The sequence below is a fragment of the Barbus barbus genome, assembly GCF_936440315.1.
Source record: "Barbus barbus genome assembly, chromosome: 39".
NCBI lineage: Eukaryota > Metazoa > Chordata > Actinopteri > Cypriniformes > Cyprinidae > Barbus > Barbus barbus.
The window spans coordinates 17,597,800-17,625,553 of record NC_136717.1 but is presented as its reverse complement, the minus strand read 5'-3'; the positions used below and the strand labels follow the sequence as shown (position 1 = coordinate 17,625,553).

The 27,754-nt window shown below is 37.2% G+C and overlaps 1 protein-coding gene across 1 annotated transcript; it reads left to right on the top strand.

The window, feature by feature from the left end:
* Window positions 1–27,754, top strand: LOC306858535 (PDZ domain-containing RING finger protein 4-like; the record flags this gene model as incomplete). The annotated part of the gene is made up of 8 exons (XM_079399103.1): window positions 1–69; window positions 18,883–19,130; window positions 20,421–20,523; window positions 22,576–22,674; window positions 24,210–24,272; window positions 25,195–25,296; window positions 25,948–26,064; window positions 26,156–27,754. The coding sequence occupies 8 exons, from the start codon at window positions 1–3 to the stop codon at window positions 27,752–27,754; spliced, it is 2,400 nt and encodes a 799-aa protein (XP_079255229.1).

The window sequence follows — 27,754 nt, the reverse complement described above, 5'->3', positions numbered from 1 at the left end:
ATGGGCTGTAACCTGTGCACACTGCAGAAGAGAGAGGAGCACTACAAGCTGCTGTATGAGATCGCACAGGTGAGTCGACTTGTTTAACCTACTCCTGAGAGCATTCTGAAGTTGAGTTAAGAGATCAGATGGGACCTTCCATGGAAGTTTCTACCATCTCTAGAGATATGTTCTCTAGGCAAATTGGTTAGATGAATGGATCCATTTGTTTAGACTAAGCAACCTACAAATAAGAATAATGCAAGTAGAACCAGTTGTTTCAAGGGACAGGGCACTACTCTTACAAGTAGTAGAAGGGGAAGCCCTTTGTGCTTTTTTGGATGCAACAGTCAGAGGGTGGATAGGAAGCGAAGTGGGAAAGAGCAAGACCTGCGGGAATGGAAAGGACCACAAGCCGGGATTCGAACTCTGGTCCAAGCATGCCCATGGTGCTATCAACTTCAAACCTTGTGTTTTAAAAAAACATTAAGTTTGGTTGTAGTAGTTGTTCTGTGTTTGGATCTGAACAGTCTTGTGTGAAGAGTTCTTTAGGGAAACTCTTTGTTGTGTTGTGTGATGAATTCCCAACCACATTGGGGACTTACCTGGAAGCATTTGTCAGGGATCAAAGGACGTTTTGCAGCACACACCCTTTACAACTGTACTCATGTTCTTGTTCATTTGGGCACAGCTGTTGTACAATATGCTCACAGGTAGGAGGAGAATTTTGGATTTTACACTTGTTTTTTCATTATGTAGTTGCGAGTCAGAGTTGCAAGAAGGAAGTAAGCCTGGATAAGGTGCAAATTCCAGAACAAACTGCAAAAAGAACATTGATCATGATTAGTACCACTATGCTTCCAATCCTTGTCTTTGTAGTTGGCAACTACTGGAGATCTATAACAGATGCTTAGAAATAGAGAGTTGTTCAATACAATAGTAAAAGATAAATTAAGGGTTGTTTAGGCTCAACTCCTAGCTCCGCTCCTTTCTGAGCTTTAGGATTGCCCATGTTCCTGTGCGACACGGGAGGTCAAAGTCCCTGCTCCCTCCTGAGCATCATGCCTGCAAAATAATATTTTCATGTTGCTCTAATCACTGCCTCATTAAGCTGTTGTACAAAATGGCTTTAGTCCCTAATTAGATGGTAAACTGTGCCTTTTGTCTGTGTGGAAGCCAATCTGGGAGATTATCCCTGTCGGCGACTGGACTGAGGTGACAGAAGTTTGATCCCTACTGCTTCAAAACCGTGGGCTTGTGTTTAGAGTGACTTTTTGCTGATAGCGGAGCTGTATTGCCTGTGATTTGAGAGTTTTGTACAAGCGCTTGCTCTTTTGTGGCACTATAGAGTGAAGAGTGGCTGGCAGCATTTTTGTGTGTGGCGTGTTGCGGCTTTGACACCCTACAGATTGGGTGTATGTGTATGTGTCTGGCTGGTTACGGTTTGCTTTTTGCTTGACATGAGATGGCTTTTTATATGTCACATGTTGGTCCCTTTGTTGTAGTTGAACTCTTGACTGAAGAACGAGAGAACGGAGAGAGAAAGGAATAATGCAATGTCTCCAGGAAGGATGAAGGTACTAGGGAAGGTTGAAAGGAAAGGGAAATCTGGATCTACTCTCTGTGGAGTGAATTCCCAAGATGAAGCAAAAGTGTGTCAAGGAAGCGTTGCCTCAGATGAATCTGTTATTCGGCAATTTAAATTTTCCAGCTTTTATGTTTGCGAGAGCAAATCAAAGAAAATGTTGCACCATGCTACTCTTGAAGTCACAACAAGAAGCAGACATGAATAAACACAAACACACGCCTACACTGCAATTTCACGCCCCCTGACAATTTTGACACTATTCTTGGCAGCACAGCCCTGTTAGCCCTGGTGGTCTGTGAGATTTATGAGTTTAGTGTGAGTGTTCGCCCCTCAACGGGCTCACCATGGAAATGTATTCTTCTTTCTTTGTTAGTCACGTTACAAAGACCCGTACTCCAGCACTCTTTCCTTCTCTCGTTTACTCTCATTTTCTGAGGACTCATTTGCTGTGTGTTTGTGTTCTGTCAGCAAGATCAAGTTTTAGATTGTAAGGTCTGAGCCATTTCACCTTAATTTGGCTGGCGGATGAAACAGGCAAAATCTCTGTGATTAGCTGCTGTTTATCCATTGTGATGGAATATGTGATGTCATTTCAAGTCTTATTACAGATGACTTCATTTGAGGGTGATGTAAACACTCAATGATATCAGGTAACCTTTTGAAATGACAGCTTTTGAGAAACCAAGCGTTATTTTCTACAGTGCTGTAGAAAACAAGACAGCAAATGGGTAATATTACGGTGGATGCTTATTGATACAAAGTGATTGTGAAAAAGTATATTTATAATATAACACTATAATTAGTCTTTTTTACTCAATTGCATGAGTTTTCAGAAATTCAAAATGGTCAAAAGTGCGATGAACTTATGACTTAACATGCTATGGCAACTCTGATTTTACTTAAAGATTTTGTCTTGTGGTAAAAATTTATCTACTGCTAGGCTAAATCTGAAAGGTGAGCAGAGTCAGGCAACTAAATGTAAATGCATTTATTTCACCAGTAATCTCTAAAACTCTTGTAACTGCTGATCAGCGAATCTGTATCAGCATGAGGTGATAGAGGCTATTTCACTCAGTCGAGCTGAAACACTGAGGCTCATAGGAGCACTGCAGTTTACGGCCGTAGTCAGGATCCCTTATGGGGACAGATGCTCAGTGTAATTTCCAGTCTGTGGATCAGCATGGGAGGAGAACGAGAGATATCACCTCCCACTCATTTACTCTCACTCAGACGCTCAGTTTTAGCATCTGCAGTTCCATGAATTTCAAAGATATCACAAAAACACAGAAGCAGAATTTAGCAGGAATTACGTCAATTACATTTGTTATTTCTAATTCACCTTGTTCCAAAAGATCTTCTCCAAACTCCAAATGTGATTTTTAATTAACATGAAAAAGCTGGCACTAGTTTACCACTGCGCCCCCTACAGTGGCCATCGAGGGTCAGAGGAAGTGTTGGTCTCGAGAGCACTGACCATATGGATCTGTGCGAGTGAATTGGGCAGTCAGTGTATCACTGGCTTCAAGTTTAATGGGCCTCCAGATGGAGGACAACCTTTAGAGAGACCTGCCAAAAGAAACGGGCTTTTGTGAATGTGTAAGATTGAGTTTCGAGTGTGTATGTGTGTAAGGATGCTTCACACTCAAGCCTGAACCAAGGTCTCTCTTATTGGCATCGTCACTGTTGGGCCGCATCCCCTGTCTCCCTCTCAGAACACCCTCATCTATCTTCCTGTCCCGGAGCCTTTTTCTAAATGATGCTCCTTGCTGATGAAATGCGATGGGTGTGGAACAAAAGAAGGGAAAGACAGAGAAACATGTAGTTTTGATTGATCTTGTGAGCGTGTTGGATGATAAGCCTGTCAGATAGCACAGACCCCGGGGTGATTATATCAGCAGACCCTGCCAACTCCAGCCCAGGCGAAGCGTGTGTGTGTGTATGTGTGTGCATTTGATGGAAATCTCATTTAAAGCCCATATCATTCTTTTTGGCTCTAGCATGCATGGAATGATTGCATAATTATTGTTAAAAATAGACTCTACTCTCTCAGTGGTCCTGGTGATTTTCTGCTTTAGTGAAATGACAGATGCTGAGTTCATCTTTTTCTCCTGATCTGGAAAGAGAGCAGATGACCTTATCTAAACCTGTGTCTCATGTCATTTACGCAGATACTGATCTTCCTTACCAGATGCACCATATTACCTGCTGTTGTGTGTGTGGTTTCATGTTTACTGCATACCAGGTTTAGACTCCATGTGAATATGTAGAAGGTTATCCTGGCTTTCAAAAGCACACATGATATGATAGTTCAATGATTTTTTTGTTTAATTAATTAAATGAAACTAGTCACTTTTGTTAGGGATGCACCATAATTTGAGACCATATTGGTAATTGGCTGTTAGTTATTTGTTTATTTATTATTCATGAGTTTATTTATTAGTATTAGTTGATATTGGTTTATTGAGTTGTGCATTTCCTCTATTTTTACATGTGTTTTACATTATCTTTGCCACAATCTAACATTTACAGAGTTAATCTTATTATTTAATAATATTATTATTTAATAAATAGTTTAATGTAATTATAAACTCTGTTATAGGAAGTATAGCAGAAATTCAGACTGTTTTGATGCCTAAATTCACTTGTATAATTTAAAAATTATTTGAGTTTTTAGTGTTAAATTATACATTTATTTAACACTAAAGAATGTTAATATTGTCTATTTTTCGGTTATCAGCATTAGCATAATACCAGCTTTTAGGTATTAGCCCCAATTTCAATACGTTTGTGCAAGGTTGCGCTCTGCTAATCTTTTTCTTAACTATTTAAAGATTTTTATGAGTTGTATAGCATCAACTGTAATAAGAAGTGCCAACAGGGTCATTATCATTGCTGTTACTGTCTCTACCTCTCAGGTGGATTGAGTTTCATGGGATTTTCTGTCTGATCTGCTTCCTGTATGACTGTCTTTCAAGTGAAATTATGAGGTGACCTTTTCTTTTTTGTGTTATTTCATTTTAAAAAGTGCAGGCTTGACCTTTACATCCATATAACAAACCCACTCGACCAGACAGACCCTCTGATTGAAGGTCTTCACTATGAACCCCTTTCTCTGCTCTCATTTTTTCCAATATACCATACACCACCTGTGCAGATGCACTAGTCATGCAATGCAAAAATGTATTTTGCATCAACCAGACACTCCGCAGGAGATTTATTGCATATAGGTTTTAACTCACAACTTTTATTATTTGCGCTTAGTATTGTTTTGCCCTTTCAGAACTGACAGACTAACTTGTGAACTCCTTTTATGAAACTCCAAACAAACCAAAAATGATGAATATTCATAAATAATATCTTGTTCTTTTGTCCTAAACTTGACGTTTTATATTCTTAAACTGATCCTGGCCTCTCTTTTTCATTCTTATAAGTCCAATTTCAGCAGAAGATATAATAAAAGTTCTTTGTCTGGAACCGCGGAGGAGATGACCTGCTTGTCTGCCCTAGACACACTGGTGTGTAATTAATGCTGGGCTTCAGAGCTGATTGGTAATTATAAGAAGTTATGGAGTTTTGTCTTTCCTTCATCATGGAATGCTCTGTGAGTCGGCCCAATTGGCATGTCAAAAGGGGCTGATTACACCTCCGTCACACATGGGTGCTACATGAATGAAACACATGGCATTAAATCTACATACCGCTGTTCACTTGACTTAATGACAAGAACTAGTGTGATGGATCTAGCATGGAAAAAAAAAAAACCTGAAAATTTTTCGGAGATGTTAATGCTTCACGTATTGTGCAAAAGAAGGCAACATGAAATCAAAATTTACTTTCTTAATGCATTTTCCTAGTTAACGATGCATCAATTCAGTCTTCATAATATTTAATCAGAATTTAATAACTTACTCTTCCTCTTTTAAATGACTTGCTGATGTCACTTAGGCCTTAAGATAATGTTAATCAATAACAAAATAGCTCTGTTTTTCACGATCCAATTGATTTCCTATGGACAAAATCAACCAAAATTGTTTATCCCCACACGGAATATCAATATCAGTCCGAAATACACAAAATTACTCTATTAAAATGAGTTTGAAATGGCAGTTTGACTGGAGTTTAAATGTATTTATTTATCCAGTGCTATTAAATATTTAACTGTGAATGCAAATTTCTAGATTACCTTTGCCATAATATAACACTTAAAGTTAATTTTTAAAACGCCTAATAATTTAATAAGACTTAAATCTCATCTTCAGCACAGCATCAAGTTGAGTTATTTATTTTTCACACTGTACATTTATAATGTTGTAATGCTTAAATTTAAATGTAGCTTTAGTTTATAGTGCTTAATTATTAGTTTATTTAGCTAAGGTAGATAACATTATCATAGAATTGATTTCCTATAAGTAAAATCAACCTAAATTGCTTTTTTTTTTACACAGAATATCATTTTCCAATTTAAAATACATCAAGCTATTAAAAGTGGTTTCAAATGGCAATTCGCATTGACTTTAAATTAAGGTTGTTTTCCTTGTTTTGTTCTACATTGATTGGGTCTATATAGCAGGTTTACGGTGCACTGGAGGATTGTGGATTGATCCATTTGTAATTAACACACAATTAGCAGGTACATACGTCTAGATGACAATTCCTAATATCCCATCTGGCCGCGGACCCAGGGAGGAAATAACGTGTGCGTTGTGCAGCTGCTAGTGTATTGCGGAGAATTACATTTCGAGAGCTCTTCAGACAAATTCAGATAATTTATGGGTTATGTGTGCTGTATCTGCAATATTAAAACAATCTGTGAGCACTGAAGTTCAGCCCAGTAGCGCAGTTACTTGGTAAGATTGTTCTGCAGATCAAATAATAAAGCGTCTGTGTATGCAAGGTTAAGGCACAGGAGTAGAACTCAGTGGCTTCTTATGTCTGTAAGGCACACGAAACCTGGATGATACCCCTCCCCCACCCCACTTTCTGTCTGTTCTTTTGTTCTTTGCAAAGGGGAGACATTTTCTGAGAAAAAACAGAGAGTAGAAGGCTGAGGAATTATGGGATGCTGAAATTGCAGTGTTTATCAGAGACTAATTTCAGTATAACTTTACACTGTTAGCACACTTGAATGGACTGTTATGTGGAATTAAAGTATGGAGAGAGACCTTGTGTCTTTGCAGAGATGCTGTCTTACATCTGGCAATAGCAGACAGGATTGGATGCATTTCACCTTTCATCACACACGTCTTACACACACACACACACACACACACATACAGGGAGGTCACTGCTCCTGTCTGTTCCTCTTGGCTGGCCCCGGCCCCCTGTGTGAGTGACAGTCTGTCAGTGTGAGACACAAACTGGCCTGGGTCATTTCCTCTGAGTCTGACACCAGCACACTGTGACATCCTTAATTCAACAGCAATGATAAGCTGATATTACTTGGAAATGTGTTGAACTTGAAGCCAGGTTCCTTTAACAACAATCATGCATTTCTGAAGGGTTGAGATTTCAACTTTTTTCATGTTAAACTTGAAAATAAATTTTTGCTGCTTTTTAAAATACCTTTTACTTGTTGTACTCTTGTGCCAGAAACGTCAATGTGAAAATCCATCAAATATTATTACAGTTTTATATTTATTGTTTTAAAAACAGTTTATCTAAAAGAGTAGTGAAATAATCAGAACCAATGCATTTAATCTAAGTTTATTTAAAAATTATTTAATTTGTACACACATTATTATGGTGTGCACATGATCAATATTTATTTACCACTAATTAAGTTTTATCAAAAGTTTACATACTATGTATATGTAAACACATAAAAAATGGCAAAAAAATTATAATTTCAAACCAGCGAGAATATGAGAAGTGTGTTTGAAGAGTTTATTTTCAAAAAATTCACAGAGCCAGAAGTTGTCCATGGTTGAAGAAAGACCCAGTCATTCATATCTGTATTTGATTGTAATTTGTTGCACTGATAACTGGTCTGTAATTGTGTAAATGTCATGTTGAGGCCTGTAGATCTCATTCCCTTGTCATTGCTCGTCACTCAGGCTTTTTCTATCATTGAGTCCAAACTTGCGTGTCTTGGAAGGGTTCTGTAAGGTTAATTCGATCCTGTGACTATCAAACTTGAGTTGGGTTTCTAGTGTGCTTGAAACGTCATTAGCAGCTCTCTGTGGTCTCCTGCATCGCCCGTTTACGTATTAAGTATCAAGCGGCCCATCTGTGGGGCACACCGTGGAGTCTCCACTCTGTAACCAGATCTGCTCTCTGAAACATCAGCAGGGTTCAAGTCTTAGAGCAGATCCTTTCCAGGAAATTAGTAGGTCTGTGTCCTACTTTTTGCTTTCATATACAGCATTGACCTATTAAAGCATATAGAAGAGACTGGGGCTAGTTGTCACAAGAGCTATTTATTAAGGTTTTTAAGGTTAGAAGTTCAACGACGCATGTGTTTACACAAGCAAGTGGTTTGTATGTTGGTTTCAAGCATTTACTTCAAAGCTCTCTTAAATTGGAATCATTGTTTGAACTGTATAAATGTTTAGCCTACTGTAAAAATAGTTATTTATTTTTATTTATTTGTTTGTTTGTTTTAAACTTACTTAGAATAAATCTAAAAAATTAACAAAAATAAATCTACATTGACTAGAGTCAAAAGTGTGAATGTCCAACATTTATATATTATATTATATTATATTAGTTTTTAATTTTAATTGAATAAATATACAGTATGTGACTATCCAACATTCATTTATTTATTTGGAATAAAAATGGTTGTTTGTGTATTAATTTAGAGTAAATGTAATAAATGTACATTATTATATTATATTATATTATATTATATTATATTATATTATATTATATTATATTATATTATATTATATTATATTATATTATATTATATTATATTATTATCGAGAAATACTGACTAGGAAGAATTTGTGACTATCCAGCATTTATTTATTAATTGATTGATTGAATAAAATGTTTTGTTTCTTTGTATGTGTACAGTATTTAAACAATAATTGAAAACATTTACATTGATAAATATTAAATGACTGGAGTTTCAAGTGTCTCCCCTATCCTTGCTCTGTCCTACAAAAAATGTTCTGTCTATTTATCTGCTCATTCAAATTCTTCCATGTCTATTTCTGATTAGACAATAATGCCTAATTCATACTTGAAGTCATCCGATGAGCAACTGTAAAAGCAGGCGCTGACTGACTGCCGACAGGCTGAATGGAGCTAAATTGCACTGCGAAACAACCCAGCGTGGCATGCATTATGGGCCTGTTTGAGTCAGAGACGATCTTTAAGCAAGCGTGTGTTTGGATGTCCGTTCACACACATCTGACGTGCTCTTGAAGACTGTTCAGGTGTGAAGGCGTGTGTTATTTTTCTGTCTGCCTAGCGGAACACGACTCCACACATGGAATAATGCTAATTGGCATGTAACGGGAATGACGCACACATTCAGGGAGAGAAAAAAATCTCACGCCTGGTAGCTCATTAAAGGGTTGTTATAATTTGATTTAAATCTGTCGTTTACACACTGAACTGTTTGCACAATGTACCTGACTTTACTCAGAAGGTGCAGGTTTGCATATTAAATGCTGTGTTTGTGCACCTGTTTATTTGATTCATCTTAATATTGGGCTTCAGGTTTGATGGGGAGCAGATGTCGGTTTTGGATGTGCCATGTGCCACACCTGTAGTGGTGAATTAGTTACACGCAGAGCATGACTGACCCGTGCCAGCCCACGCGCAACTGCCAGATGCATTCATCAGGCTTTGGATCCACAAACGTGGGATGCAGGACAAAAGATTTGCACACAATAATGTGGTCTTTGATTAGTATGTTTTTGTCTAGAAATGTGTTTGGATTGGCAAGTTTGCAACTCCGCCTTTATAATAGAAAAGTACATCAACAGAAGTTTGATTTGTACTTTGACAATGCTAACAACTAGGACTCACTCACGTTATTAGCATATTACGTTTAGAACTCAGAAATGAACTTTATCCGTTGTCAGAATGTATGAAAGTCCCTGGTACAGGCTCTTACTGACCGCCTCTTGAACTCTGATACATTGGATTATAAAGCATTTACTGTATCCCTCCCTTGATTTGATTTAGAAATACTGCTTGGTATATAGTGTGCATGTTTGTCTATGTATATTGCTGTTGTTTGTGGTGTTCCTGCCTGTAATGATGGCAGATGTAAGGTTAATCTGTGTGTTATGTGTGTAGGAGGAAGTAGCAGACAATAAGCCCCTGGCACCGGACACACTACATTGCATCTATTAGAGTCAGTCTGAAAGGGAGACACATGAATGAAGTTCATAGTGGAAGATAAGCCAGTACATTAGACTCTTTACTAGAACACTAGATCCATCTGTTTTTCTTTGTTCCATTCAGTCTATCTTTCATTTTTAGTTATCATTCATTCATTCATTCATTCATTCATTCATTTAAAAAAAAAGAAGTTTTATATTGTGTCCTGGGGGCTGTTCCATAAACCAAGATTAGAGTATAAGGCAGGCTTATTTCGGTTAGTCAGGCTTATTTTTGGTAGATTCGGTTTCATAAATCAAACTTAAAAAAGTTCAAACTCAGTTACCCCGGCAACTTATGCTGGCAAACTAACCTGGTCCGGAGCAGGCTAACTGTCAGGCTAAGCTGAGCTCCTCTAACACTGACCAATAGGAACGCATCCATATTACCACTGACTCTCTCACATACAGTCAGTTTAATTTATTATCGGTCCAAAAATAAAAGTATACAGAAAATACACCTTAAATAATCAAATAAATAAAAAAATAGGCTACAACCAACTGTATATAATGTATTGTGCCCAAAATGTAGGCGAATGACATTTTAACATAGCAGTTGATCAGAAGTTTCTAGCCATGCAGCCTTTCTCTCTGAATTTATGACAGCTGTACCTTTTATGGTTATTAGAACATTAAAACATTACAATCTAAAATATATCTTTAAAGCATAAAAACACAATCAAAAGTTAAAATCACTGAATTAAAAATGTAAATTTATAATAGAAATCAGAGTACATTTTAACTGATAAGAGGAACACACATTTAACTCATTTGAGCTAGTGATTAACAGTTGCTAGTGATTAACAGTTATCATAAAAATACACTTATAGTAAAATTCTATGTGTCACATTTAATGTCCAACAACAAATATTTTAGCAGAATGTATATTTTATTCAGAATTCTTGCGCTAGTATTCTATTCTGCTCCGTCTGTGTAGCGCGCATGCGCGCCGCAGCGCTCGTTCTCTCGCATAAGCTCCGCCCACTCCTGACAGCTAAATGGATATATTTGCATGGCTTTCTTACATTTACAGATGTAAAAAATATACCTGTGACGTATCAGTTATGCACTGAGGAAAACACAATGTTTCAAATGCGTTAAACAGCACAAATATTCGCTGTTTGCTATGGTGGATCGATCTGATCCATGATCGACATTAAGGGCTGCTTCAGAATAAGCGTGTACGTCACATTATCCTGACTCACTGAACCTGGATAGCATTAGTCAGATTGCGTGAACTTGAATTGTCGTTTATGGAACCGCTTTAGTCCCGATTGATTTGTTAGGTTATTTCAAGTCAGGTTTTGGACTTTAATCCCCGCTTTTCTTAGCGTCTTTTATGGAACAGCCCCCTGCTCTGTTATTAAAGTATTATATTTATTTATTTTTTATTTGTTTATTTATTATTGTGTATATAATTATTATATATTTATATATTTAAATATAAAATGATCATACATTTGATTATTTATTTATTATTTTATTATTATTAAAATATTAATTAATTAATTAATTCATTCATTTCTTTTTTATCTAAAATATTTTATATTGTGCCTTGCTTTTATGTATTTAAATATTAATTAAAAACTAATTATATTTTCTTTTTTAATATATAAATAAATATAAAAATAGTTTATTATTATTATTATGATTATTATTATAAATCTAGATCCAAATTCTTTGGCGTAATTGTCAACACAATCACAGTCACAGAATGCTTTGTTCTGAGAAGTTAAAACAAATTTAGAATTTTAACTTTTAAAATGTTAATACTGAAATGGTATAGTATTCAGTATTTTTATGCTTATTTGAGCACTGTAACATGGCAAACTCAGTAACGTGGTAACATCAAACTGTATTGATATCAAATTTAAGTTGATTTGTGTGGCACATGGATTCGCTACGTATGTAGAGCATTCCAAATCAGTCACTTATGAGATTCTATGACTGCTTTAAAAGGCAGCTCACTAGGCTTTTGAATAGAGCTGGCGTCTCTCTAGAGAAGAGTCCTTGATTAAAGTCATTAGTGAGGCATTGTGGGACACTCCTACCAGTGAAATCAGCTGAAATAATGAAGCAAACCCACTGAAACCACAAATCACCCTTAGATCTGTCTCTCCTGCTCTCTCTCGCTTAGCCTGACTGCAGTACCCATAACTCTCCTCAGCTCGCTTGACTGATTCCTCAGGCATTTGAAGACCGAGACACCAGGTTCATTGCCCTTCAGGAACAATCAGTAGTTTTCAGCATTAGGCCAAGTGAGAGTCAGCATGTACAAAAAAGGCAGGTTTAACCCTGAACCTTTGGTCTGCCCTCTTTTTATTGTTGTATTGCATAGCCTTGTTCTGTTGTAGTGATGGTTATGATTAATGTCGGCTTGTTCCAGAGCATTTTCGCCATGACATTTATTGGTGAACCTTGAAGTGAACTCAACTGCACAGTGAAACCAATAGCTAAATTCAGGCCTTGGTCAGTTTTTTTAGCTTCAGTAAGGATCAATGGTTTTAAAGGTTGGTAGATTTAAAGTTGAAGTGTGTAATTTTTTAGTGTTCTTTCTTTCAAAACATTTGCTGAATTTGGATCTGCAGAATGCAGACTATTATTTTTGCTTTAATAAGATAGTAAGAGTAGTATGCTAGCAATTGCTTGATTGTCTTTTTTGAACATTCTATCTAGCTCAGCACAGAGACACAGAGTCCAAAATCGTATACTGTCTAGTAGGTATACATTTAAATTTGAACGTTCTACGCAACTGTCAAAAAAGTATGTTCTATATAATATGAACATGGTTTGTATGAATGAATTTTTTAATTACTACATGTGCCATGTTGTCACTGTCACGTGACCAACCATCATCAGTTGTGTCACTTCACTGCCATTCACAAATGGTCTCCCGTGGCCTCATGGGATAGTCAGACACACGCTTCACAATCTCACTCTCTCAGGATCACGGTATCTTTTGCCTACTGTTTTTTTTAATACTATGAATTCGGACATGCTAGTCTTTTGGCATACTGTTTTCACATATTATATAGTAGATTTCGGACACAGTGATTGGCTCCACCAATAGTGTGAGTCTGGGGGGGCGGGGCTTTCTGTTTTTCCGACCAATTGCAGATGGAGGAAGTGTTTGGTAACCTATTTGAAGTCATTAAGTTAGGGACATTTGAGTAATCATGCTAGAAACATGCTAGTAACTAGTTAATCATGCTAACAACATACTAGTCTCATGCTAATCATGGTAGAACCATGCTAGAAACATGCATGATAGTGATACTAGAAGCATGTTAGCAACATGCGGGTAGCTTGATAATCATGTTAAAACATGCAAGCAATAGCAGTATGCTAATCATGCAAAAACATGTTATCAACATGCTAACAATGTTAGCAACATGCTAGCAGCATGCTAGTAACTTGCTAAACATGCTATTAACTTGTTAAGCATGCTAGCAACATGTTAATCATGCTAAAACATATTAACAACATGCTAATCATGCTATGCACTAAATCATATTAGCAACATACTATCAACGTCCATCTAATATATCTATCTAAGCATTCAAACTTCAAGCATTTACAACTGCTTCAAACTTTCAGACAAGGCTTTTTTAAGCCAACTTCAAAGTTTGTTCACAAACTTTACTCATCTAATTTCTTTTGCAATTTCTATAGCGCCACAACAATCCTGATGAAATTCATCAGTGACCAGAAAGAGCAACAAGCTCCTACATGTTGTAACACGTTAAGTTTAAGGCCTGGAAATAGAGCAGGCGATGTGGACAAAGAGACACAAGAATATTTCATTTATTCCCATTCCTGTAGACTATAATGGAAAAACAATTCCCTACGTCTAGACTCAGTACACATGATGTACTCTAAGACAGCATGCGGTATGATTGTACATATTGAGAGTGCTTGCATCGGGTTATTGTAGTGAGACACTGAGACTAAATAAACGTTTTGTTGACGCAGTTTGTCATAACCCATGTCATCCATGGCTGGGTCCTGCTGAAGGACTCATTACTTAGACATACACAGCTCTGTGTGATATATGTGCCTGTTATTTCAAATGCATTATTTATTTTTCTACCTGAAAATAGAGAAGAATGAGAGGCGTTTATACTGCTCGGAGGATCAAACCAAGGTTGGTGCTAATGGAGAATTTAATTACGTTGTGAAAGGTAGACGCTTGCCTGCAGGGTGAACTCTGTCAGCGTTGTGTTGTGTAGTCAAACTCCCAACGCCTGATTCCCACAGAATAAGTCAGTGGCATATTGCCGCCGAAAACCCCTTTGAGGAGTAATTCTTTATCCCTAAAGAGGAATTTTAATTTAACGCAAAAGCACACGCATAAGTAATGGCAGTGGAGACGGTTGAATCTCTATGGTGATACTGTGTAATCACAGATACTTATGTGGGAATACTGTGTATGTGAACTGCATGTTAAAAAAGGAAAAGGTGGGGGAAGGCCTGTACTTGCAGATGCTTACGCCTTCCTAGGTGATACATCTTATTTCTATAGTATAATTAGGTTTAGTATAATTTGTAATAGCATTTGGTTGAAATAGCGAGAAAAATAATTGTTTTCAAACAGGTTTCTAAAACTAAAACTTTTATAAAACTGTTAAGAAACATTTTTGGTCATTTAAATAAAATGTAAATATTAGATGTGAAACTTTAATGAATATTAGAAATGTTGCCTTGGCAGCAAACTGAAATAATTGAAGTTCATATTGAAGTACTAAAATTAGTAAAACTAAAACTGAAATAGAAATTAATGCAATTAAATAGAAAACAATAAAAGAGGCACATAACAAAATTACTAAAACTTGAACTAAAACATAAAAAGCTAAATATAATAGTATATAAATATTAGTAAAACTATAACTGAAATAAAAATGAATAGAATTGATAAGGAATCTTTAGAAAAAAAATCAAAGAAGCACATAAAATTATTAAAACATAAACTAAAATTAAAATGAAAACAAAAAAGCAAAATATAAAAACAAGAATAGTATATAATACTAAAATAACGTGAATGTCATTGGATGGATTTAGCATTTATTTTCTCAGTACTGTGTTTGCTATATAACTAATATTTTTTTGAATACTGTATTTGTTATTTAAATAATATTTAAATATTGTCTCAATATTATTAAATATTAAATATATTAATTAAAAAAATGTTGCTTCTTCAGTTTAAAGTTTGTCAAACACCAAGTTCATAATGGTGGATAATGTGTGTATATGCCATAGAGTCTGATTTTAATGAATTACCCCAAGTTATTATCATGACCAATCTGCTCAATTTGCTTGTTTGTTTGTAATCTGTTTAGTATGCTTGGATTCTACTCATTGGATTCTACTCAAAACCCCATTTTTGTTGCCACACATCGACAGTAATTTGCACCAAATTTCACTTATACAGAAAGTCCTTGCACTTTTTCTCCTCATCTCTCACTCAGTCATGCATTTCGTTGGGGGACTAATTGCCTATCATTAATTTCTTGCCACGTTGATTAATCAGCGCAGAGACGACATGGAAAATAGCATATGCAAATAGTTAATAGTCTCTTTTTGAATATCTGAATAGTTAACGACACGGAGAGTTAGTTATCAGTCTCTGAGTAAATCTAATGAAAAAAATGAATTAGAATAATAACAGACTGTGTGACAGAATCTGTGCGGTTTCTCTTCCACAGAGAGACGATGGTTGTCGACGGGCGTTTTATAGACTCCTGCAGCTGCTCAGAGAAAGAGTCTGAGCACTAAAGCAATCTGCTAAATTTAGGTTTTTGATAGAACTTATGAGTTGGAAAGTCTCTCTTTTTTGATTAGGCTTCCATGTGCCGTTGCTATTGAGCTCCTGCAGTGAATAAACGGGTGACTGGGTCTCAGTATGAAGATAAGATGCTTTGGTGTTATGAATGGGACAGTGTTAGATATTGAGTTTTTGCTCACACATAATACCCTGAAGAATCCTTTCTGATTGCTTGACACTTCCCAGGTGGGATTTCACTATGTTATGCTCTCATGCCCTTATTTCTTTTTGGATTCACAGTGTTGAGAAACTCAAAGTGTGACTCCCTTACAAATGTGCCATATAAAAGTCTATAGTCTGGCATCTTTCATCGATGTTTAGCTCCTTTGTCAGTTCTCTCAACAGCCGTTGGCACTTTTGGGGATGACGTAATGTTATTTGTGTGTGCATCTGGCTGTAGCTGTTGCATTTTCTCCTGTTTGGTCGCCTGGCCAAGAGGTTCCCATCCAATTCTTATCTCACATGCCACATGTGTTTAAACACCCACACACACATGCAGTCTTATCACCTCTTTGTGCTTATCTCACCTGTGCAAAATCATTCAGCTTGGAGAAAATAAACAAGCCTGTAGATATGTGTCACCTGACGAGAACTGACCCAAATATGACAGCTCTGCCAACATGCACACACCCACACTCATTGTTCTCTCCTCCATTGATGTTAGCTGTGATTCTGCTCTCCACTTCAGCATTCTGATGTACTGCATGGTCCTCTTGAGGCAGAGCTGGTATTGTAAGTCTGAAATCAATATGACGGGTCTGAGGTGACTGCGGTACATTCCAGTTTCAGACCTTGTTATCAAACCCAGGTGGCACCTGACCTTTTCGAAGTCGTGTATTGAGGTGGAATGTGGAGGTGGGTTGGTGAAGCTTTGTTGGTGTGCGGCGGCTAGTTTCATTGACGTTAATGACCTTAATATTTATATCTGGATCAACGTTAACCAACGTGAACTTAACCCGCTGATCTTTTAGACATGATCTAAATCTATAGAAATCAATGGGCTGTTTCTCCACCAGTGGCTATTCAGACTGATTTTAAACCACTTTCATAGAAAGTAACACATGTTATGGGCATAAAACAAGTAGCCAGCCTTGAAAACCAATAGTTTCATTTATGTTAAAAGTCCAGTGATTCAATTCAGATAGTTGAGTGGCTCAGTTATTGATTATACAGGTGCGTCATTGTTAAATTCGTAACCGATACCAAAAAGCCAATAATTATTGGCATGTTATGACAAATATTATAAATCTATATTATTTTGTGTAAAATAAAAAATAAATAATGTTTTGTTTAATAATGTTTTGCATTTTATTATGTATTGTATAATATGTATTTTTATTTTAAATGTATTACATATATTTATTATTATATTTACGTTAATATAATCTTTAATAGTGATATTAAATTATCAGGCTTGCATGCTGTAAAAGGTCACCTAAATGTAAAATGTTTTGCTTTTTTATTATTTATTGCATTATATTTTAGGTATTTTGATAACATCTTTAATTGCATTTTTACATTATTTAAAAAATTTAAAATAAACATTTTTAACAATTAACTTTGTTATCAAATTAACTGATCATTATACATGATGTTAAAAGCTAATCTAACTGTAAAAATAAAGGAAATAAACATATGCATGGAAAAATCCATTGGCCGATATCCACAATATCTATCCACAAATATACAGCCATATGCTTGATATAGCGTTAGTGAAGCAATAGCGTTATTCCTGTTTGTTCCATCTTGCCTTAACATCACACGGCCATATTTTTTGTGGGTGTAAGGTTTTGGTTTCCTTTATTTATTCACCAGACCTTTAGCTTGTGTTGTGTCTAAATAAATTTAACTAGCTTCAACCAGACACAAGCATCATTCTCAGCGCTGAGGATCGCATCTGTCGAGTTGATGACCACTGATGACCCCAGCCGGCTCTGAGGATGAGACTCAGTAGGTATAGAGTCTCCATCTCTGTGTGCATATTTTGACTGTTCCCTAGTTACCGCTGGATTAATTGGCCCATCTGGTGAGACATAACTAGCCCGATGATCCCTTGCTCTTCAGTCTACCTGTTAGGAACATTGCAGGATGCTAGTATGACTTGATGAATGTCTGGGAGCAAAGGTCCCTGTCATGTTTTGTCAAATGTTGAGGTCGTTCAACAGCAGTTGTACCTGACAGCCTGAGGCGCCAAATGCTAAGCGCTCCCCAAAAGAAAATAGTTAAAAAGGGTCTAAAGGCCACTCTTTGTTGTTGGCATTCGCAAGGAATGTGAAATGAGGGTACAAAATCTTAAAGAAGTCCTGTATAATTAGTCTGGTTTCCAGTTCTGCCTCACAGGAACCACATAGCTGAAGGTAAACTGCTCAGCCTAGAATAAATCATGTGTAAAGGAGTTCCAGCCTTGACAATCTGACCTAGTTTTTTCAGCATTACCTAATAATTTCTCCTGTATGTTGAAATCTACAATTTGCATGAATTAACATGCATTGTAAATACACCCAATGGGATTATTTAATTTTATTTTATTGTGTTGCATTGCATTGCATTTTCATTGATTTTTGTTGGGTTTCTGTTTGTTTCTGGACCAGTAAAATAAGTTTACACTTTGAAGACTAATCATAAAAATAGTTTCAGCAGAGGGATGTAGGGTATTGACCTGTCAGTTATTTCACAAGCCTACAGCATTAAGGTAAAGGGGTTTGTGTGTTCCCTCGGGTATGATTCTGTCTTAAATAAATGGTCGAAAGGCTGAGTACTCCGAGTTTATAACAAGCTGATTTAATTGGTCTGGCAGTGAACCTGCTGACGCGGGTGAGTGAATTCTGATGGGGCGGCTTTGACAGGTGTCTGGTGCAACATGTCAGATGTCACTGTGATTACGCACACTGTTTGGTCCCTTATGAAATCTGTATATCAGAGCTACACAAGCATGCTTAAGAATGTGGAAGTCTCTTGAAATCATTATTATAAACATATATGCCTTTTAAAATAATTAAAAAATAAAATAGTAATGAATAAAAATAGTGTATAATATTTGCTGAATTAAAAAAAACAAAACAATAATGTTATGACATATTCAGTGCTTTATGCTACTTTGTGTGAGTGTCTGTGTAGTTTAAATTCTATTGATATTTGTGGTTTCCTCTTTTTATTAGGTGAATGGGCGTGAATTTTCCAAGTCTGGACATGAGGGAACGGTGGAGGCCATGCGTAAGGATCCCATCGTGGTACAGGTGTTGAGGCGGGGGTCCTCGGCCCGGAATCAGAACAGTCTACAAGAAGTGTGCGTGGTGGATGTGTGCACTCAGACAGACATCACCTTTGAGCACATCATGGCTCTGGCTAAGATGAGACCCACCACCCCACCTGTGCCAGACATCTGCCCCTTCCTGCTGTCGGACAGGTACATACATATGCTGCCAGAACTGTTAATTACATTTAGGCTTAATTATATTTAGATATATTCCTCATACTGTTTATTGTACTGTGTATTTGACATTATTATACAATATTTATTTTTAGTTACAATATTATTATAATTATTATCATCATCCTTATTTTGTAGTAGTAGTATTTTAATTAGGCAATGTTAATTAAATAAAATGTATTGAAATAAAAATGTAAATAAATTGAATTTAATTCTATAAATATAAATGTAATTGCAAATATATGGGAGGTTTAATTAATGTATAATTAAATATAAATAAATGTAAAAATATATATGTAAATTGCTAAATATAATAATATAATAATTTTATATATATATATATATATATATATATATATATATATATATATATATATATATTTATATGCAATTTTATATGTATATTTATATTTGTAAATGTGTTATTTTATTTTATATTTATTTACTATATTTATTTTATATAATATTTAATTAATTATTAATAATTAATTATGAAAATATTATTATTTTGTTTATTTATTTATTTTATTGTTTTTAAACAAATCCTACCTTATCTTCTTAACCATGTGAGTATGCATACTAATGGTGTCTACCAGCGCATGTTATTGTCAAGAATTTCTTCATCACCAGGCAGCAGCCGTTAGCCCCCTCCTCCCCATGAAATATCCCCCACTGCCGTCATAAAAGTCACGCCAGGGCCTATGTGTAATTATTGTAGTGGCTTCCCTTATCCATTTCCTGTAATGAGTAGTATAGAGGGTGATTAAAACCTAATGGAGTGCTAAAATATCAAACATGCTGGCACAGAGCTTTCTCTTGATGTTTTATACCCTTTTACAGCTTTCCAAGTGCTTTAGTTTGTCCAATAAGGCATGTGTCTGGGGATGATAGGCCACATCTGATTATTTAGCTCCTTATGTGAATGTGTTTTGTTTGGATTTATTTATGCTAATCTGTTTGTCTGGCTACAAGTAAGCAAAATCAAAGATTCAGCTCATTTGTGTGAGTGTATGTGTGTGTGTGTGTGCTTTGCACAGATTTCTTAGGATCTTGGAACAGTGCATTTGCAATTGTACCCCAGCTTGATATGTTAACAGACTAATGAGTATTGTTTGTAATTACATGCATCCCCAGACTACAAACAGATTCTGTTATCTTTTGTGGAGTGTAACACATGGCTTCAGGGTTGGTCTACAGTTCAGGCATATCGGGCATAAAACTAGCCTAGTGTATAAAGTTGGTTTCTCTCATTCTCTCTTTCTCTAGTTGTCATTCCATTCAGACTATGGAGCATGAATATTTTGATTGTCCAGAATATGTGGCCAGCACTCAGGCAGAGGTGGACAGGACAGTTGAATTTGAGTGTGAGGTAAGTAAAATGCTTTCTGAAATCATTTGAATAGTAATGTATATACACCTGGTGTAAACAGCCATCTGGTGACCCGATAGCAAACAGTCAGCCCGGCTATTCATATCTGACTTTACATTCACCTCAAATGCATGGGACTCTGATGGAGGGACTGAATAAATCATTACAGTATACATCAGTTAATGCATGTTGAATGCAATAAAACACTTTTAGTTTAGACATTTAGTTTGACATTTTGGCCAAAATGTTCAGTTATAAAAATAAATAGATTCACGTTTTTAATTATTTTTAACTTAAATAGAGCTATTTTTATTGCATGCTTCACATAATTTGCAATATTCAGTTAGCAGGTAAAATGTTAACAGAAAGAGTTTTATAGTCAGATGACATACTGGGTTCATTTAATTAAAAAATAAAAATAAAAATAAGAGTTTCAAAAGGCATTTTCCTTCACTATTAATGTTTCAAAGTAGCATGTTACAGATGGAGAACCCTCAAACAATACCATTATTCCTTTGACTAATAAACAGCGGGGCAGATTAGACTCCACTGAGGTGTAATTAGTTTTATTTTAGTGACATTAATGTTCTTTCCTACTGGGCCTCGTGCTCATTTAGGAAAAACAAATGCATATGTGTTAATGAATCATTATTTGTAATAATTGTTTGTAGTTGCGTAAACAGCTTGTCAACAGATGTTTCATCAAAAATCATATTTTTCTGTTTTCATGTACGGTAATAGTTTTTATGTTAGCAAATTAGTGGCATGTTTTCATTCTTGGATCTGTTTATCAAAACTGCATAGTGCATGAGTAGCTACAGCATATGCAGGATTTATGCGCAGTAATAACTGTCCTCCATGGGTCCTGCATTAGTCTTCATGCCTGGTTGAGCCTCTTCCATGCGAGATAACTTCAGTCTGTCTATCACGAGAACATCCTTCAGGCCAAGAGGAAAGTCTGACAGAACCACTTTAGCTTTCCAAATATGGCACATATCCTGGATTAATACTATGATCTGTAAAATTACTGGACTAGTTTAAGGGAGATTGTGTGGATTACTTTGCTCGGCGGGTCGGCTGATCCTTTTTGATGAGCATGTGGTCTGAACAATAGACTTGCAGAAAATATGAAGTATCGCTGAGCTTCTCGAGCAGATCAATATGAAGCCGCATTAAAGCTGCTGGTGATGAATTGCATCCACTGTGTGGACTGACAGTAACCCAGATTCAGCTGAAATACGAGAGTTAGCCTATTTTTATCACACCTCAGATGTGGCCGTGAACATGTTGGTATCGCATTTTTAGAAATCATTTGCCAAATAAGGACACTTGACAGTTCGGTGTATGTGTTCTTGAAAGAAAAAGGAAAACCTCGTATAGTCGAGGTGGTAAATCTGGTTAATGTGGAGGGTGGAGCGGTTGATGTATGACGCTAGTGCTTGGTCAGGACCGTCGACCGATAAATGAGCCGTTCTGCTTGACTGAACCGAGGCTGGTGTTCGTGGGATGTCGAGATGTGGCTAACTGCTCTCCTTTGACAGATGAATGTCTCTCAGATGCAGTCCTGTCACTTGCGCCAGGCTTCAGTCTTGACATATAACCCCTCTGCCTGCTTGATTATATCATATTTCATGGGGCACATCTTTTTGTAGGACACGTTTGATGTTCTTTGTAGGTGAAGGAACCTTTACTGGTCATCCTTATGTAAAGCCAAACATTTAAAATGACTTTACTACTCTAAAAACAATGCAATTGGTTGTTGAGTTTAGAAGCTTAGAAATGTACTTAGTGAAATGTAATGAACTGCAGTATTTTCTTACTAGCTGCTTTCGTAAGAAAATTAATGCCTTGAAAATGAGCATAAAGGTAATTGTCTGAGCTCTGAGTACAGCTGAGCTCATAGTTGCTCATGTTTCTGTTCATACTGCATGTCTGTTCCTCTTTCTTGCTCTTGAAATACAAAGGAAAAGGTCATGTTCGGTTTGAATGGAATAAATTAAATGTATGGATGACTCATGTATTTTAATATATCTGGATGTTTATGTGTTACAGGAGATTGAACTCTGTCGAATGAACAGCCAGGAAAAGCTGGGTCTTACTCTTTGTTACCGCACTGATGATGAGGAAGATACAGGCATTTTTGTTGGCCAGGTGGGTAGTTTTTTTGTAATTGTAAAATTATGGTCATCATTTGGACCGGTATTTTAATTTAATTTAATTTAATTTTATTTTATTTTATTTTATTTTATTTTATTTTATTTTATTTTATTTTATTTTACTACAGGGATGTAAAACTGGTTATACATGGTCAATAAAATAGTTCATGCTGTCTAAGTTCAACATTTTCTAAAGGTTAATCATGGTCTTTTATAGACAATGTGTTAAAAAAGGAAAAAAGGAAAAAAAAAATGAATAGATCAGACTCTATTTTGTGGTTTTTAGTGCAGCAGTTCAATTTGCAGACAAAGATCTACAGAAAATGAACTGAATTATGTGTTTAGAACAAAGAATGGTAATTTGGTGATCTGTGTTTAATTCATTAGCATACGTTGTTCTCACCTGTAAGATGTGGCACTGAGCATCAAATTTGATGCAGGCAATCAAATTAATCGGACCAAACCCTTTTTAACAGCAATTTAAATTTTCTGAAAAGTAATTAAAAGATAAAAGCTCAGTTTGATCCATTCTCATTGTTCCACATCACTGTATTCCTTCACTGAAATTAAAAGTGTTTAATATGGAAAATTTTCCTGTTTCCCAAAGTTCAAATGACAGACGAAAGTCTACCAGGACTGAGCCAAGCATGAAGAGAGCAAGTCAAGTTTGGAAAATTATTCTGCATACAGACAGTTCTTTTTCAGTGTTTTAATTGCTGATTTTAATTAGCGAGCAATGGCTCCCCTCCTGTCTCCCGTGGAGTGTAAAATGCCACTTTTTTTTTTTATCTCTCACCTACTTGACACACCAAAGGAAAACAAAGGCTGAAAACAGGGACTGCATATCGACTGAGAGAATTCTAGTTTATTGTACAGAGATTGCCTGTTCTTACACCATTTCTCACTTGGAGATGTGTAAATGTGGAGCACCTGACATCAAACAAGTGGAACTGCTTCTCCTTTATGCATCATCTCTAGAAAATGTATTATAAACAACCCACAGAAATGTTCTATTAATACATGTCTTTTGGGGGGGAAATATGTTATGCAAATATTAGTCATTAAAAATGCATTTATTCGTATAATGCTCATTAATGTACTGAAATAATGTTTTCACCCTCCTCTATCAATATGTCTCTGATGTGTGAGACCTTCATTTCAGAGGAAGAAAAGTTAACCAGCATAGATTCTAATATAAATTCTTATAAAGAATATAGTTGTTTTAATTAGTATGCTGAATATATAATTATGTATTACTTTTGGGGGAAACAAGAAAAATATTCCCACATCCTTTATATATTCCTTGCAGTATTCACTTCCCATCATTATATATTATATGGGGGCATTATATTGCCTTCTTTTGTAAATAGTCTGAAAGGAATTGATTTTTCTCATTTTAGAACAGATATGCAAATGAATCTGTTACAACAATGAATTATTTTTGTGATAAGTCCTGGAATTATAGCTGGTGTGTTGAGATGAATTATGAAAATTTACATATTGATGCCATGTTTGTTGTGCTGTTGATAGGTCGAGCTCAACAGCATAGCTGCAAGGGATGGACGCATCAGAGAGGGAGACAGAATTTTACAGGTGGGAAAAATTTAATTTTTTACACACATTTACACATGCTCATTCACAACCTAATATTAATCCAGATAATTTATTTGGTCGATACAATGGGTCCAAAATTCTGGTAACGCACTGACATCTAGCTATCTATCTTAAAAATGTTTTAAAAAGGTGGTTTAAAATTAATATAAATTAATATATATCAAAATAAAACAGCAATTATTTTTTTTTAATGTATTTAAAATTAAATAAAGAAAATATAATGACTTCCCACTGTATAGTGCTTTGCATGTGTGTGTCTGTAAAAATCTTGAAAAAAAACAATAGTAGGCTGCTAGGAAATAAACTGGAAAACCATGATAAATTGCACTTAAATATCAGTTTTAAATGGCTCTGCTTTTGCAGAATGTAGACCAAGTTGGTGTGACATTCAGCAGTGACAGTAGGGTTAAAGGTTTGGAGAATTTATGGGCAAAGGAAGCTAAAGAGAGAGCGAGATACAAAAGACACTAGGCATCTGTGGATGTAACCATGAGGGAGATGAATACAGTGGTTCAGTGCACGTCAGTCTCACTCTCTCCACCCCTATTATCTTCTTTTGACAGTGCCATTACTCTATAGAAGAAAAGATGAACGGCACCTGTCAAAGGCTGCTTAATTGTTTGTCTGGGCGTGTACCGCCACAGCAGCTTTTTATAAATGCTGTGGCTCCTGCAGCCCAGTCGGCAGTCTTAGTAATCGATGCAAAGTCTCTCCTCCAGTAAATGCATAATTGACTGGAGGTTCTTATCTCAGAAGGGAGGCCTAGTTTTGGGGTGGGTGAGGAAATGCAATTTTGCTCCACTTCTGTTACTGATGAAGTGTGCTTCCGGTATGAAAATCCTGACACTGTCATTATCTTTGTGTGTATGTAATTGTCTCTCTGTGTCCATGTTTCTTCCAGATAAATGGTCATGACGTGCAGAACAGGGAAGAGGCTGTTGCTCTCCTCTCAAATGAAAATTCCAGGTCCATAGTGTTACTTGTCACCAGACCTGAAGGACAGGTGAGACTGGTAGCCAATCTTAGCCCACATTTAAGTTCCACAGTTCTGTTTGTGTGGATTTTTAATTTAAATATATTTGTGAGATAATCACTTGAGACTAGAGCCACATGAAAATGATGTCAGTAAAATTCTGATTGTTTAATTCCTGTTGAAAAATAAACTAAACAAAAAAACAGCATATGCTGGTTAGGTATGTTTTGATGCATGACAGCAGGTTTGAGCTGGTTTAAGCTGATTTAAGATGGTCATGTACTGGTCCTAAGCTCAGGACCATCTTAAACCAGCTCATGACCAACTACTGTAAGGACCAAAACCTACCTACCCAGCATATGCTGTTGTTGTTTTTTTTTTGCAACAGGGATCCCAAACCCTTCATAAGTGACTATACTTGGCTTTGATGTAAATGGCAGCAAAAAGCTCTAATTTAATGTCCATTTAAAAAGCCCTCCTAAAAGACAGTATAAATGGTAAAATATCTACCAAAGCTTGTAAAAATATGTATTCCACCAGAATACACAACTATTTTTGAATGGCCAGCAAAGGAAAAAGATGCTTTTTGCAGTTATGCCATCTACTATTGCATAATATGCTAAACCTTGCCCCCTTGGTTGGCCCAGAAGTTGTGATCCCTATTGGAATCTTCTCTTTTAGATTGATGGAAGCTGGCTTGATGAAGACCATCAAGATTTCCTAGAAGAGCTGAAGATGGAGATTTTAGAGGAACAGAAAAAGGAGGGAATTCTTCAAACAGCTGGTTGTGTAAAGCGGGTAAGTGTGACCATATTCGCCAAAAGTTCCTTAGCGCAAAGACTTGATGTTATAATTGCATTAAGGGGTTGTGTCTGTTCTTGTTTTGCAGTCTAAAAGACATGAGGATGCCTCAGCAAGTACAGATACAGCAACGTGTTCTTCTACCATTCTGGAGAAGGACAGTGGCGTGAAATGCAGCTTTGAGGAGAGCTCTGAACATGAATTGCTTTCTCATCCCCAAACATGGACTCAAAGACAACTTCGGGAGAGGTGGGAAGCGGGCTCGCATTTGGTTCCTATGGACACCGTAAGCTTGACCAGGCAGGAGAAGGGTCAGGAGGGCAAGTTGAGCGAAAATGGAGTGGAGTGTGACCATTTCCAGCAACTCCTGGAGCTCAAGTGCCAGATCCGTAATAGTGGAGAATGCGGGTTGGTCTACAGACGAAGCAGTACTATCGAGTGCAGCCTGACGGAGCAGGGCGGAAGCGGAGTGGCACGGGAGCTGCACATGCTCAACGAAGAGCTGCGCAGCATTGAACTTGAGTGCCAGAGCATCATGCAAGCCCACCAGCTGCGCAGGAGCAAGCACGACTCTCCTCGAATGGATAAGGAAAGTCGACTGCGTCGTGCCAAGCTTGCGGATATCAATGAACACCCTGAGAGACTACAAAGTGAGAAGCTCAGAGATAAAGACAGCTCTAGTGCCTACAATACAGCCGAAAGTTCCCGCTCGACTCCACTGGGAACAGAAGGTTCACCAGATCACTCTCTACAGCATCGAGTCCACCTGACCAATCAGAGGAACCTTCGGAGTACCCAACACTTGCAGAGTCCCTACAATAGTCCCATCTTGTCTTTACCCAGCCAAAGTAGCCCTTCTTGCAGTCGTGCCCATATGTACACCAGCTCCACACCACTCTTACAGACCCCCATCACCAGTCCCGGTTCACAAGGACCCAGCCAGGCCTTCTCCAGCAGCTTGGAGCAAAGCCCCAGCAACCCCTCGGAGTCCGACCCAGCGCTTCCAGCTGACGATGAGCGCTATGAGAAAGAGAGACACCGGAATAGGGTTGCAACCGCTCGGCACTACCAATCACCCTACCACAGCAACACCACAACAACCCAGCCTCCCAGCACACGACACTACCAGAGTTACCTACAGCTCCTTCAACAACATTCCTCTTCCTCTCTGGAGTACTCCCAGAGCCAGCTTAGCCTCCTCAGCCTCCGTGGACGGCCTGGACCCTCGCCACCTGGCCGACTTGAATGGAAGGTCAAAGTACGAGCAGACGGAACCAGGTATGTGGCACGTCGGCCTGCACGGGACCGCATCCTGCGTGAACGAGCCTTACGGATCCGGGAGGAACGCAGTGGTGGGATGACTACCGATGACGACACAGTCAGCGAGTTGAAGATGGGGCGGTACTGGAGTAAAGAAGAACGCAAGCAGCAACTAGCACGGGCCAGGGAACAGAGGCGCAGAAGAGAGTTCATGCAGAGGAGCAGGCTTGAGTGCCTCAGGGAGACCATGGGGACGGCAAGTGGAGAGGTCAGCATCCTGGAGCTCAGCCATAAGAAGATGCTGAAGAAACGAAACAAGAAGATCCTTGACAACTGGATGACCATTCAAGAGCTCATGAGTCATGGAGCACGAGCACCCGAGGGCACCAAAGTTCACAATGCCTTCCTGTCAGTCACCACAGTTTAG